Source organism: Aphelocoma coerulescens, chromosome 5 (genome assembly GCF_041296385.1).
Source record: "Aphelocoma coerulescens isolate FSJ_1873_10779 chromosome 5, UR_Acoe_1.0, whole genome shotgun sequence".
Lineage (NCBI taxonomy): Eukaryota > Metazoa > Chordata > Aves > Passeriformes > Corvidae > Aphelocoma > Aphelocoma coerulescens.
In genome coordinates this window covers 37,810,950-37,825,045 of record NC_091019.1, presented here as the reverse complement: position 1 = coordinate 37,825,045, position 14,096 = coordinate 37,810,950, and the positions used below count along the sequence as shown (strand labels likewise).

The 14,096-nt window shown below is 37.8% G+C and overlaps 1 protein-coding gene across 1 annotated transcript in view; it reads right to left on the bottom strand.

The window, feature by feature from the left end:
• AQR (aquarius intron-binding spliceosomal factor) overlaps positions 1–14,096 on the bottom strand; it is a 51,718-nt gene that overhangs the window by 24,642 nt on the left and 12,980 nt on the right. Inside the window, exons 11-19 of the mRNA XM_069017714.1 lie at positions 13,683–13,799; positions 12,104–12,217; positions 11,220–11,323; positions 10,435–10,537; positions 9,257–9,377; positions 6,234–6,375; positions 5,333–5,511; positions 3,370–3,537; positions 2,778–2,947 (exon numbers count right to left, since the gene is read on the bottom strand). Of these exons, the coding sequence (XP_068873815.1) occupies positions 2,778–2,947; positions 3,370–3,537; positions 5,333–5,511; positions 6,234–6,375; positions 9,257–9,377; positions 10,435–10,537; positions 11,220–11,323; positions 12,104–12,217; positions 13,683–13,799 (1,218 nt within the window). The remainder of the gene's footprint in view (positions 1–2,777; positions 2,948–3,369; positions 3,538–5,332; positions 5,512–6,233; positions 6,376–9,256; positions 9,378–10,434; positions 10,538–11,219; positions 11,324–12,103; positions 12,218–13,682; positions 13,800–14,096) is intronic.

Below are 14,096 nucleotides of genomic sequence, written 5' to 3'. Positions count from 1 at the left end.
TATGTAGTGTCTGTCACTGGACATATCCAATTCCAACTGTACAAAGTGACAAGATCTTGAGCAACTTGCTCTAGCTGACTCTGCTTTAAAAAGGCCTTGGACTGAATCATCTCCAAAGGTCCCTCTAACCTCAACCATTCTCTGAATCTGTTCCCTCCAATCACAATCATGCTGTGGATTCTGTGACAGCCCTGTAAAGCTATGAAGTTGAAGGCATCTTAGCACTTCTGAAGCCTGAAGGTCCTGCAATTACTTCAGAGATGCATGGATGGACAAGTCCCACATTAACATGAATTTTTATATTTTTGTTGCAAATATAGAACAAGTACCTCTGGCTTAAACGTGTATTAAGCACAGCATAATATGTTTGTGCTAAGAAAAGCACAAAGAAATCAGACAATGTCACTTTTTCAGATAGTATTTCTAAATCTAGTGATCAGTTTCTAAGAGGAAGCAAAAAATATGTTCCTAACAGCTAATGTGCTGCTTCTACATCACAAAAACTTTGCTTCAGCTTTTCAAAAAGTAATTTATATGCACATAGAAATAGTAATATTCACTCTTGTAAGAGCTAACACTGCTGACCAATTGTAGCGACACGATGATGACACCTCCAGCAAACACACTGCATTTGCACTTTCTCTGCTGTCTCATCTGCTTAATTTACAAGGGCTGCACAAGAGTTCTCTTGTCTTCTCTCCTACAAGCTCAGCTTTAAACTTCAAGCTGCCTTCTATCTGCTCCATACACTGTCTACACTAATCACAGCACCATCTTGTTTTCTTCCATCCAGCTGAAGTTAGAAAGGTTTGCAAATGACATGGAATGCATGCACCTAAACTGGTAGCAATGTGATAAATATGGAAATACCTTAGATTGTCTTGAAAAATGAATGAATGAGACTTCACTAAATGCCAACATAGAATGGTTTGCATTGGGATTTACCTGTAAATTAGCTGCAAGAACACAGTACAAATTTGAAAGCTATACTAACATTTAACAGCAATGCCGAACAAACAAGCACTGACTGCAGGACTTTCCCTCTTGCTACACAGAAGTGCAGTGAATGAGAAAACACATCTACATGTTTGTTCATCAAGGAGGCTTTGGCAGAGGGCATTTGTATTTACAGTGTGAAAGGAACCTGCCACAGACACACAACATAAACGATCTGTGGCAGTTCTTTTTAATGTATTTATAAAGGACTGTTGTCTATGAAGTACTTTCAGTATACCAACCCACAAGTGGATGGCACCACCATGGTCTATGCAGGCTGCAAGCTACTGCTCCTCACAAGGGGTATCTTTCTAGATACAGAAAGAAAAAACATCCAAGTCTTCCTGCCTACCTCTTTGTCCATTTACACAGAACTTGCTACAGAATCCTTCAAAATTAAAATCACTTCAATTATGCAGTGCACGATTTTAAGGCAGCAAAAGAAATCTAGTTTTTCATTCATGTTGCATTTTCATAATGGAAAACTCAAGGAAAATTAAAGATTCAGAGGTCTAAAGAGCAAAGAAACTGAGTAAGAAATATTTTTAGGTGTACAAAATTATGCACCCTCACAGTGAAAAAGGCCAACAGTAGTGCTTGTGCTACAGCAGGAATTCGCCCAGCAGGTCAAGGGAAGTGGCTCCTTCTTTTCTGCTCAGCACTATTAACGCTGAATCATATAATGGTTTTGGCTGAAAGGAACCTTTAAAGTTCATGTAGTCCACCCACCTTGCAATGACCAGGGCCATCTTCAACCAGACCAGGTTTCTCAGAGCCCTGTCCAACCTGACCTTGATAATTTCCAGGGATGGGGCACCTACCACCTCCCTGGGCAACCTGTTTCAGCGTTTCACCAACCTCACCATAAAATATTTTTCTTATATTGAGTCTGCATCTACCATCTTTTAGCTTATAAACATTACCCCTTGTACTATCACCAGTAGAAAGTTTGTCCTCATCCTTCTCATAAGCCCCCTTATTGAAAGGGTGCAGTCAGATCTCCCTAGAGCCTTCTCTTCTCCAGGCTAAACAACTCCAACTCTCTCAGCCTTTCCTCATAGAAGAGGTGCTCCATCCCTCTGATCATCTTTATGTCCCTCTTCTAGACTTGCTCCAAGAGGTCTTTCTTGTGTAGGGGAGCACAGTGCTGGATGCAGAACTCCAGGTGAGGTCTTACCAGAGCAGAGTGAGAGGGGAAGAAGCATCTCCTGTGACCTCTTGGGCACCCTGCTTTTGATGAAGACCAGGATGCAGCTGGATTTCTGGGCTGTGAGTGCACACTGCTGGCTCACGTCAAGCTTGTCATCCACGAGAACCTCCAGGAGCTTCCCAGCTGGGCTGCTCTCAATCTGACACACTCCCATGCCCAACAAGAAATTGATCCAGTGACCCTCCCAAAAGCTAAAAGATTCCTGTGATTTTCACATTTTGACTGGTTATTCCTTTTCTTACAGTTTGCTGTTACATTAGGTAACAAAAATGCTCCACATACTCCCTTAACCCAAAAGTCCAAATCTGTAGACTTCCTGTTAGAAGGCTGAAATTATAAACTAATGTTTTATTATGTACTCAAGCAAAGTAGCAGTGTTCTGGTTTTCAGTTTAAGAGTTATCTGCAGGGGAAAGTTATCACTAGATGACAAGCTCTAGGTTCCTGAAGGGAAAGCCTAAACTCTGCCACCTAAAAAGCCTAACTACACGCATCTAAAATAAAAAAGTCTCAGTAGTGACAGCATATTCAGACATACTCTTACCTAAAGAGTCAAAGAGCAAGTACCTTACCTTGAAATTGTTTTCTTTCGGTTTTCTTCTCATTATTATATTAAATGTCTCATAAACATCTTCTGCTCCATTTTGTATTGTATTGGTCATGTCCTGCTGATACTGGTTTGGGTCCAGAAATACTCTGTATGTTCTGCAATCACCTTTAAGTCTTGGTTTGGGCTCAGGACCTGCCCGTAATGAAACAGCAGGATTAGAATTTGACTCAGTGCCAAAAGCAAATTATCATTCAAATAAGTGATCCAAAATTGTTCCTCAAATGAAATTAGTTTATACAATGAAACTTATTTTTGCGTAGCAAGAGAAACATCTTCATTGCACTATTCTAATAGTTTTTGAATATAATCTATTTTATTCCTTAACCCAACGTACTGGATTTATTTAATTAATATAGCTACATGAGATTTTACCAGAGGAAACTAGTTAACCTTTCTCAGGCTGGTTATGGAACTGGTTTGGTATTTTCCAAGTATGTATCTAATTCAATGAGCATTCCTTAAAAGAGAGGAAAATTATCAGTTAGGCTGTTAAAAATAAAAAATGGAGAGGGAAAAAAAGATAAATCTTTTGAACAAGTTTTGGTATATCATACCTTCTTCAATAACACGCCCTTTCTCATCCAGCATGCCCTGAATTTCACAGCCTCTGACATACACCAGGCCAGTCTGCTCAACAAAAGGCTGTCGTCGGTCAAACTTGGTGCCATAGGGTTGCATGGGACGCACCGTAATCAAAAAGCAGACGTCGTGCTTCCGCAGACCTGGGCCCCAAAAAGGACAGTCAGTGATTTGACTGAAAGGCATTTTCTTTATCAATTCCATAACATATATACAACAGAATGCACTAAAATTTCTTTTAAATGAAACCCCACCTGGATAGAGTATGATTTGTTTTGTTTCAAAATATGCCTTGAACTTAAGAGAATACAAAACCATAGGCCATTGTGATATAATACTAAATTTAAAAAGTAGAAACTGAATGCTTTTTTCATAAGAACAAACATATTTATTTCAAGGTTATTCTTCTCCCAATAATCCTACTCCAGTTACACAACCTAGTTATTTTCAATCATCTCTAAAGAAGTCCAGCATTAATCTCTCATTCTCATTGACTTCTTCTGGACAAACCTCCAATTCATTTTTTTTTCTTTTTTTTTACAACAAGTTAAGTGCAGTGCCTAGAACCGGGCACAAAATCTTAAACCAAGTTATCTGTTTAATAGGGTAAAAGGTCACTTAACCAAGTTACTTGTTTACTGCGTTACATTCCAGTTTATAAATTCCAATGTAACTTGAGGTTTTTCCTTTTTCCCTCAGCACTAATACAATGTTGGGGAGTCACATTCACTTATGAGCAATGATGACCTCCCATCTTTCCATTCTGCAGAGGTACTGCCTGGTAAGTTATTCCCCCAAAATGCATTTGTACAGTGACTTGTTCTTGCTTAATAATCATCCCTGTTGAACTACATCCTACTTTTAAAATGCTGCTTCTCCAGCTCACTAACATAATTCTGAACAATAAACCTTTTCCCCAGTATACCTCCAGATTCTCAGAGATCTAAGACACCTTCAAAATTCAGAAAATATGCTGTATTTTTCATGAGACAATTACTTTCTCATTATGCACCAGATATTATCCAACAGAAGGCAGTTTCACCAAGATCCCGTTATGTCAGGAGATCACTCATGAATTCTTCATCTCAGTGTTGACTTGAAACATTTTTTTTTAAAAATCGCAGAGACTGTTTTAGTATGTAAACAGATAGGTGCACCACTATATAGATACCTTCAGTATAGTGAATTCTCTGCCATCCTTCTAGATTTTCTACTTTAACAGAAATCTACAGTCCCAAACCTGTATCTGCTCATTTATCACACAGTCCAGCTTTAGCATCTGTGCTACGTGACCTGTAATCACACTACGCCGTTCCAGCACATTTATCAGGTTTCTCTAACAAAAGAGAAAGGAGTGACATTTACTGATAATACAAGTGCATGCTTCTATGTCACTTGCCAACACGGTCAACTAAAGTTCAAGTCCCCAAGCAAAAGAAGCGTTGCCTGCGGATACTTATAAGAAACAGCATTTGGTACAGTCAGCACTTCGTAACATTCCAACATACTGAAAACTACTAAAGTGCACTGGTTTGAATTAAATAAAAACCTCTCCACTTGTGTATGAGACAGATATCACATTCCCCATACTTTTCAATACAACATTTTTAGCATACACATTATTTAAAATGCTAAGTTAACTTTCCACAGACTCTGTAAAGGACAGCATTTTACACTTGGTCACTGAATGACATCAGTCTGAAGGAATAAACATTGTTCCCAATGAACATCTAAGTACTTTAATAATTTCAATCTTCACTTTAGGAAAATATAAACATATTAAACCTGGAATTTGAGGAACTGAATTCTGAGCAGTGTATTAGGATTGACAAATCTGTATCTTGGATTAAAAACCCCTTTTCTTACAAATAAGATTACACCCAAATTTATTTTATGAGCACCTATTTTGAGCACTTTATTTCAAAGAATGTTAAGTACCTTCCCATTCATCTTTGATGTTATCTCGGACATTCAAATTAATTGTAACATCTGCTCTTACTCGCATGGGCCAGTTTTCACCAATGTTGGGCTTGGCCACCTCCACCACTGTGAAAGAGACAATGGGTTGTGCCATCCTAGCCCATCCACCAAAGACCACACCTCCATATTCTGATAACCTAAGAAATAAACCCCAAAGTTTTGTTAGTCATTATCTGATAACAGATTCCATTCCTTTTTAAACTGTGAAAAAATTTATCACACAGTAATTTTTAAGACAAAAGTAGAATTCTTAACTATATGTGCTACTGAATTAGATTCACGTAATCCTGCATTTTAGAATCAAAGCATAACATGAACTGACTTATATTTCAAAAAACAAAGGCAACTTATGCTAGCATTATGAAATAAACCTCACAGAGACAGAAGAAAAAGGAAAGATAACAAAAAGCAACTACTGAGTATAAAAGATATCACACCAAATAAACCCTTTAAACCTAAAGAGGATTAAAATGTGGCAGATGGCAAATTCAAGAACACTCAGCAACATCTCTCACAAACCAGAGCTGATGACGTTTGCATACTTTGTAATGTCAGCCAAGGCTTAGTACTCATGGAGAGCTAACTCATCCATCTTAACACAACAAAGGCTGTTAGCACTCAAAATACTGACTTTAACATACCTACAGGGATACATATCCACAAACCCTTAAAATATCAACCCCTGGGATGGCAACACCTTATGGAAGGAAGGAGTAAGTATAAAGCACGGTATCTATGTAATAATTTTAAATACACTTGGTACTATGTACTTAGTATACACACAGTATCAGTTTTTGGTTCTTAAATACACTTTGATTAGAAGTGAACTGACTGGTTTGCACCAGTTAGTAAGCATTACCATGGTTTCATCCTACTGACACTATCTTCGATGTCCTGTCTGATCTCATAGGTAGACTCCAAGCGGAAAAGATTGAAGTTCCTCAGCAGGTAGTCATGGAGAGTCAGAAACTGCAGATTCAGCTTGGGGAGCGCCAGACAGCCTAAGCATTTAAGGGTAGAAAGGAAGAGGTATTTAAGGGATAAACAAAAAAAAAAGAATTAATATACTGTTTCTAGGAATTCATACATATGTACACACTTTACTGTAAAACTGCCATGGCTGTTGTCCTTGGAGATTCTAAAAACTACCCCTTTTATCAATATGTACCTCAAAAAGCATGTATTTTTCAGGTTCTATCTAAAGGAACCTGCACAAGATTGAAAGGATTTTCATCCTTCTAGCAGTAATATGGTGAACTTCTTAAATATTAAATCCATCAGTGTATTCAGACTATAACAAAATTGAGTTTATTAAAATCAAATGCAGAGCAAAGTAATGGTCTTTGGAAATGCAACAATTAAGTTAGCATTACATAATGATGAAAAAGGCTCATAAACTAATAAAAAACATGCAGCATCCAACAATTTCCCAATTCCCATGCTTTATGTTTATTAGATGCCATGAAAAAACCATGAATGTAGAAAAAAGGTTTAAGTCAAGAAATCAAATTTTAATACACAACTCAAGTTTCTGTTACTGGTTTGTTTTTTAAATGAGAATGAAAAATATAGGAAGATTAAATCTTACTACATAAGGAGTATTAGAACTCCTTGACAGGTCCTAAAGCCTCTTCCACTATTTTAGGATAGTCTTAGATGCAAATTTTCCATAATTAAAATTCCTGTAAATTACTCATTTAACATTACTGGACTACTATTCCAGTTTGACACCTATGTTTAAGATCTGTGAAATCATCTTGCTTTTGAAACCTGCAATATTATTGTTGAAACCTTTCTCTGGTATAGGTACTACACATTGACTTTCACATGCACTGAGATACACTAGCAGTGAAGAAAGGCAGCAGAACACAGTAATTTCTATTCTGGAAAGTCTGATGGTGATAAAATACTTTAACACATTTCCCAACACCAAGTAAGAAACCCCTGTCCTGCAAAGCTAGTTATATGCACGTATGCACAAAGGGCAGGGTGCAAAGCAACACCTCTTTAAGGGTGCACAGTATTTATCAGAGAGATGTTCTTCTTCCCTCATTTTCTAAAAGGAAACAGAAACAATACTCCTATCCTTCTTGGGATAAATTACTCTTACATACATTTTAGACCAAGCTAATTTAGCTACTTTTAAGAACACAAAAATAAACCTTAAAGACCACAAAACCAACACTGTCTTGTTTGAAACCAGGGCAAGAGAACACATGGAGATTAAAAAGAGAAAGTGTAAACTAAACTAAGAGAAGCAAAATAGAAAAAAATACTTGTAACAGTCTGACAGCAAAAGAAATACTTCACAACAGCACCATCAATATCCTAACTGCAAAAGCATTCAACACAGGCAGAAATGTTTCGACTAGCAACCAGTGTTACTTAACAGAATTACATTTTATCATTAACAGAATTTTTAAATGCATTATTAAAAAGTCACAAAACAGGTGTGATGAGCTACTTTCTCCTCCTGCCCCCCCTTCCCTCCCCCACTGTAACCCATATATTGCCATTAATATATTTGGCTAATCAAACATAACCACACAGCACACAGAAGTCAGCCTCCCAATCCAGGATGAATGACAGTAAAGCTGCCTTGACCTGCATTTAAGAACCTGAATGTTTCAGAGCATTAGAACAACCTATGTGCTGTTCACTGAAACAAAAAAGAAAACTAAAAAAAAAAGACTTGGTTTATATATTAATTTCCTAGAAATTACAGCAATCTCCCTGGTTTAGGGTTTTTTTACTTTGTTTTGGTTTGGGGTTTTTTTGGGGAAGTGCAGTCTCTTTTCTGTTGCCTTTTTTTTAAGGATTAAACATCATCAGCAGGCCTTTACAATAATTTGAATCAGCTTTTAACTAATTGCATCACACTAAAGAAAAATACCTTTTCCTCTTCTTGGGCAGATCTCTAGATTTGTATTATATCTTGTTCACCTTTGTATCATATCTTGTTCACAAAAAGATCCTTTATTGCCTATAACCCTGCCTATCTAAAGTGGTCGTCTCTTTCCTCTCATTACTACTTGTTTCACAGAGAATTTATCCAAAATGACTAATTTACGCTAAGCAGCTGAACTTACAGTTTATACCCACACAAAAAACCCCCTCTAAATCAAAACTACATGGAGAAGGGTATGGAATACTCACTGCTGAAATCCGAAACAAACTTTATACTAATCTTTGTAGATATGCGTTGCTATTTGAAATTTCCACATTCCAAATTAAATTTTTCACATTTCTAATAAAATTTCTCATGATCTGTATTAAAACAACAGTTTTTAAAAGTAGCTAGACAAAAATACACATGCTGTTTATTGCAAACCTTAACATTACGTTTCCTGTTTGCAATACCAGCAGTTTGCTTTCTTGATCATGAGCACATTAGGTTCTCAAAGTAGCCACCTTTCAGTGACTGCATGTACTTTTACCCTGAAACAGAAGTTAGAAAAGTAGTGTTAATTTCCTCCCATTACCACCCTTCCCCCCCTCCTATTTAGAAAGGCTTTCTTGAACATAATTCAGCGCAAAGCATGGATAACAGCTTTTCTTCTGCTGTTTCCAACCTTTTTCACCTTACCTGTGCCTCACCTGGTAGCACAGCACATCTGTTATCCAGAAGCAAATAAACACCTTTGTGTAAAAATAGATTTTTTGATTTTTCTTTAAATCCACTATGTATTTGCCAACAATTTAATCTCAAGAGTTCCTGATTCGTAACTGAAAAAGCCCCCTTGATCTCACTCTAAGATACTGAAAGATGCCAAAGTACCATGTGTAAGTTTCTTGGACAGAATAAACAGAATACAACAGAACTCCTTTTTTTATTGCAGCATTTACTGTTCTGTTCAACATTTGATGAACTACTAATCATACCTTCTCCAGAGTAATATTCAGTTGGTACAATATTTTCATCCCAAATAATCTTCTCTGTGGGATAGAGAGGCATCTGGTTGAGTTGCTGAATTTGAGATATTCGTCGCTCATGACGGGAAACCTAAAGAAAGGAAGCATTCCAAACTTCTCTAAGTCAAAAAGGAACAATAGAGATGGTTTTGAAACATAGACATTAATTCACAAGACTACTGGTGGTCACTTGCATTTTCTCCATCAATATTTTTTTAATTAAATATTTTAATATAACTAAATGCACACAGTGACATCAGAAGATGAACAAACACATAGTCCAACTATTGGTCAGAGTACTAGAATCAAACAATCATCTGGCTATTCAGCAGACCAAAAATGGCACAACAGAACTGAAAATATTCAGTCAAGGCTCAGCAGACAATCAACTTCAAACAAAACTTATTTTACTTTCCATTAAACATATGGTCAGTATCTAACTAGCACTGCTCATTCAGTAACAGTTAGTCTTTAGTTTCCTCTTTGGGGCACAAAAAAATCTATCCAACACTATGATATGTTATCTGAACACATATCTCTCCGTGGCATCCATAGGCCTCTTAACCTTAGAAAACTACATGAACAGTTTTTTAAGAAATCAACAACCACAAAACAAGCTTATGAAAGAGATTTTAAAAAACAGCTATGCTATTCTAATACTGACATCAGATTAAAAGCCTACAGTAATATTGGTATACCTTGAATATCCAAAAAAACACAGCATGCATCAAACAATATTTCAAATTAGTTTGAGGCCCAAGTAGGTACTGAATATCTAGATCTACTTTAGCAGATTTTTTTGTTTTTAAATGGGACAAAAAAGGTTCCTGAATTAAGAACAAAAACTTTTTCAGAAGAACTCAAAACCATTGCCAAGACTCTCCTTATTGACCTTTACAATTACACCAAAAAAACCACATATTAGTTTCTCAAAGAAACTACATTTACGAATAGGCATTTTCAAATCATTTGTATGGTTTTAAACCCCATCTTAATAGATGCCAGTTACTGGTATAACACTGATGTGGTTCATAGGTAGTTCAGCAAAACATCCTAAACGACTACTTTACTGCAGTGGAGTTGCTGGATGCAGCTATGCCTTGAGTTTTCAACAGAAGAAGTACAAGCAGCACGAAGCATGGTTTTACCAGCAATTCCAGCAGAAACTCCTTGTCGTGGCTCGTGTCCTCGCCCTCGGCCAGGGGCGGCAGCAGGCACAGGTACGACGCCACCTGGTGGAGAACGTTGGAGCTGCACAGCGAAAGGAAAAAGAAAAGCCTCTGTCACACTGAACCAGAGAGAGACAGCACGCACTGCAGCTTCTTTTCCCTTAAAGACAATTCCAGCTGTCTCTTTTGACCAGAGACAAACAACGACGGGTCGGTCTTTTAAGTGAAGTTTGTGCATAAGGTGTAAGCTGAACCTCTCACCTACAACAAACATGGCAAGGGAGGAATATTTTTTATTGTTTCAAGACCTGACACAGAACCAAACAACAAAGCACGCACTGTCTTTGTCAAAATACATACTGCTATCCTTTTACTCACAGCATCTACAATATAGTACAGTGGCATGCTTTCATGATTTCTGTTGTAGTTCTTCTACAGAACAGAGTAAAAAAAAAAAAGAAATTAGAGGTTAACTACTACCAGTTAATTACTGCTACAACTGCTGTAAGCAGCTAGCTTATTTTACAGAAAATTAATACTTTCTTACATTCATCAGAATAAAAGAAAAATAAAGTCACTTCTAGTGAACCCAAACTCTCCCTGTCTCCCTATTTTAGCATATGTAAAGGCACTGTGACAAGTCAGAAGGAACTGATAAGCCACGTGAGAACACACATGAGAAGTCAGGAAGAAAAAGGGCTGGAAATTTGTTAAATTTAATCATACTGAGAACCAAGAATTTCAATTTCAATTTGGTAACTTACCTAAGAGGTCCAAATAACTTCACCAGTGCATCACGGGTATCTACTGCAGCTACATTTGAGAGTGCAAAGTCATATAACTCTGGGAAATGTGCAAATGCTGCTCTCTACAAAAGATCCATGCATAAAAACTGGATGTAAGCACATTAATGAAACAATTTAATAACAGTTTAAATCTTTAGAAAAAAGCATAGCTTCTTCTGATTTATAACATGCATTATTCCATGAACCCTACCAGAATAGAAATACAAGCAAGATTAAATCTCCATTTTTCTTAACACCATCTATTTGTTATCCTGGACTTCTGACATAGTATCTTTCTTATACACCCTTCTACCAGCATTTGTTGTCGTTAAAATAAAACATAAGGGAGCAGATATGTAGCTTTGCAGCAACTAAGAAAGGCAAGGAACAAGTTTAACTTAACCATGCTTCCTTGAACTGTTCTGTTAAACCTGATGGGAACAATTCTAACAAGCATGTGGTGAATTTACTTTGCCTCTTTTGTACAAGGGACCCCTGCTGGCACAGGAGCACACGGATCTTGAGGAAATGCTGCCACCTACTGCATCATCACAGGGTCCTACAGCATCCTGCCTTCCCTTCTTAACAGACTTAACAGGAACCCTTATTTTTGGTAACACAAGGTCCAAAATACTGATGTTTTGCTAGAGCACATTATTTACTCATAGTCCCATCTGCCACACTGAGGTGTTACATGTCTTCAGTATGGTACAGGCAGTCAAGCTAAAGCTTCTTCTGTAACTCAACAGGGAAAATAAGGGGTTTCATTTGGGAAACATCTCATGCCTATTCCAGATGCAAATTAGACTAGAACAGCAAAACCAATCCCTCTGTCTCTCCTAAGCACTTTATCCTCTACTTACCTGTAGAGAAGTAATTCTGTCATAGTGAATTGTGGTCATCTCATTCTCTGTCAAAGCATTTCCAGTCTGATCATTGATTTCAAAGCCAGTGTAGAATTTGAGCATATCTAAAAGCTGAGACATCATCAATCTAAATTAGTAGATTAACAATAAGAGACACCCAAACACAAACAAAACCACAATTTAAGAGGACAAATGCACAAACAAAAACTCCTCAAAGTCCTAGAAGAAATGGACTAAGTAGTGGTATCTACATTTTATACATGGCTGATGCACAAAAGAATTTGTTAGGTATTTCATCTGCAAGCCATCAAAATTCCAGAACAGTCCACAAGCAATATGGTTTCTTGATATAGAAGTACTTGAAACTGAAATGAATCACAGTAAGGTGATCTTAGCCAGAGGCTGTCACTTATGGCTTGCTGCTCCCAAAAGGGAGAGGTCCTGCACCCTTCTGCCCTCTCTGATGGCAGCTCTGAAATTCATCCTACCTTTCAATGGGATTATTTAACTTGGAGGAAGAAAATTATTCAGATGTGCTGCTGGCTCTGCGTTCCATCAATACTGACCCTCAGAGAAAATGAACAAATGCCAGAAATGGGGGACAGCAAGCAGCAAGAAAAGCAGCTGACATGCAGAAAAGGGGACAGATCTTCAGATCCTGCTGTAAGAAAACAATATACTAGCTACGAGTGAGTAAACTGAAGGACAGGAGTGAGAAACAGCTGCACTGCAGAACAATGTGAAGTCAAAATGAACAAGAGAAGAATGCAGTGGTGACAACTTCTGCTATGTGTGTGCTAAAGCATGCCATGCACTGCTTTCTAGCTTGTACTTTTAAGAACTTCTCAAAAACAGAAGCAGAAATATTACTCTGCTTTTGTGAGACCCCATCTGGAGTACCATGTCCAGCCCTGGGGTTCCCAACACAAAAAAACCCCGTGGACTTGTTGGAAAATCTCCAGAGGAGCTCACCATAAGGCTAAAGCACCTCTTCTGTAACAACAGGCTGAGAGTTAAGACTGTTCAGCCTGGAGAAGAGAAGGCTCCAGGGAGACCTTACAACAGCCTTTAAAGTACCTAAAGGGAGATACAAGAAGGATGGATAAGGACTGTTCACAGGACATGTAGTGACAGCACCAGAGGAAATGGGCTTAAACTGAAGGAGGGCAGGTTTAGATTAGATACCAGGATGAAATTTTTTACTGTGAGGGTGGTGAGGCAGTGGAACTGGTTGCCCACAGAGACTGTGGATGGCCCATCCCTGGAGGTGTACATGACCAGGCTGGACAGAACGCCGAGTAAGCTGGTCTAGTAGAAGGTGTCCCTGTCCATGGCAGGGGGCTTGGAAATGGATGATCTTTAAGGTCCATTCCAACCTAAGCTATCCTATGACTCCATGAAATACAAGAGCAGTCACACAGGTACAGGTAAGAAAGAACTACTGTGTGAAATATTAAATAAACATGTAGTTTGCATCCAAAGAAAAGCCTATCTTTAACAAATAAAAAGCAAAACAACTGCAGCATTCAGAAACAAAGGGAACAAGAAAGTTCTTTTCAAAAACTTTGTATCTCACCTGGCAGAAGAGATGACCCTCTTTCTCTCTTTTAGCAAGACTAGACAGGTAACAGTGAACAACAAGATGGGAGTCATCCAACACTGTATTAAACCAGCGCCGTGTGGGAAGCAAAGCCTGTGGTAAATAACCTCATGTTAATACAAGCAACTCTTCAAAAGGGCAAGAAATCCTGGCTTCTCAGAATTTTCCATTTCAAGAAGGCATATTAAAATAGATTGCAGCAGTTATTTGCATATCTAATACCTTAACAGAGGTATTAAAGCAGCATTTAGGTATGCCAAGACACTGGGTTTATGCAGGTAAGCTGCTATGAACACAGTCCTTTAACATAACTGGGAGCACGGCATGAACTTGCCATTAGTGAGAATTCATCCTGCCAGTAAAAAAGGAAATTAAATAAACTAGTTATTC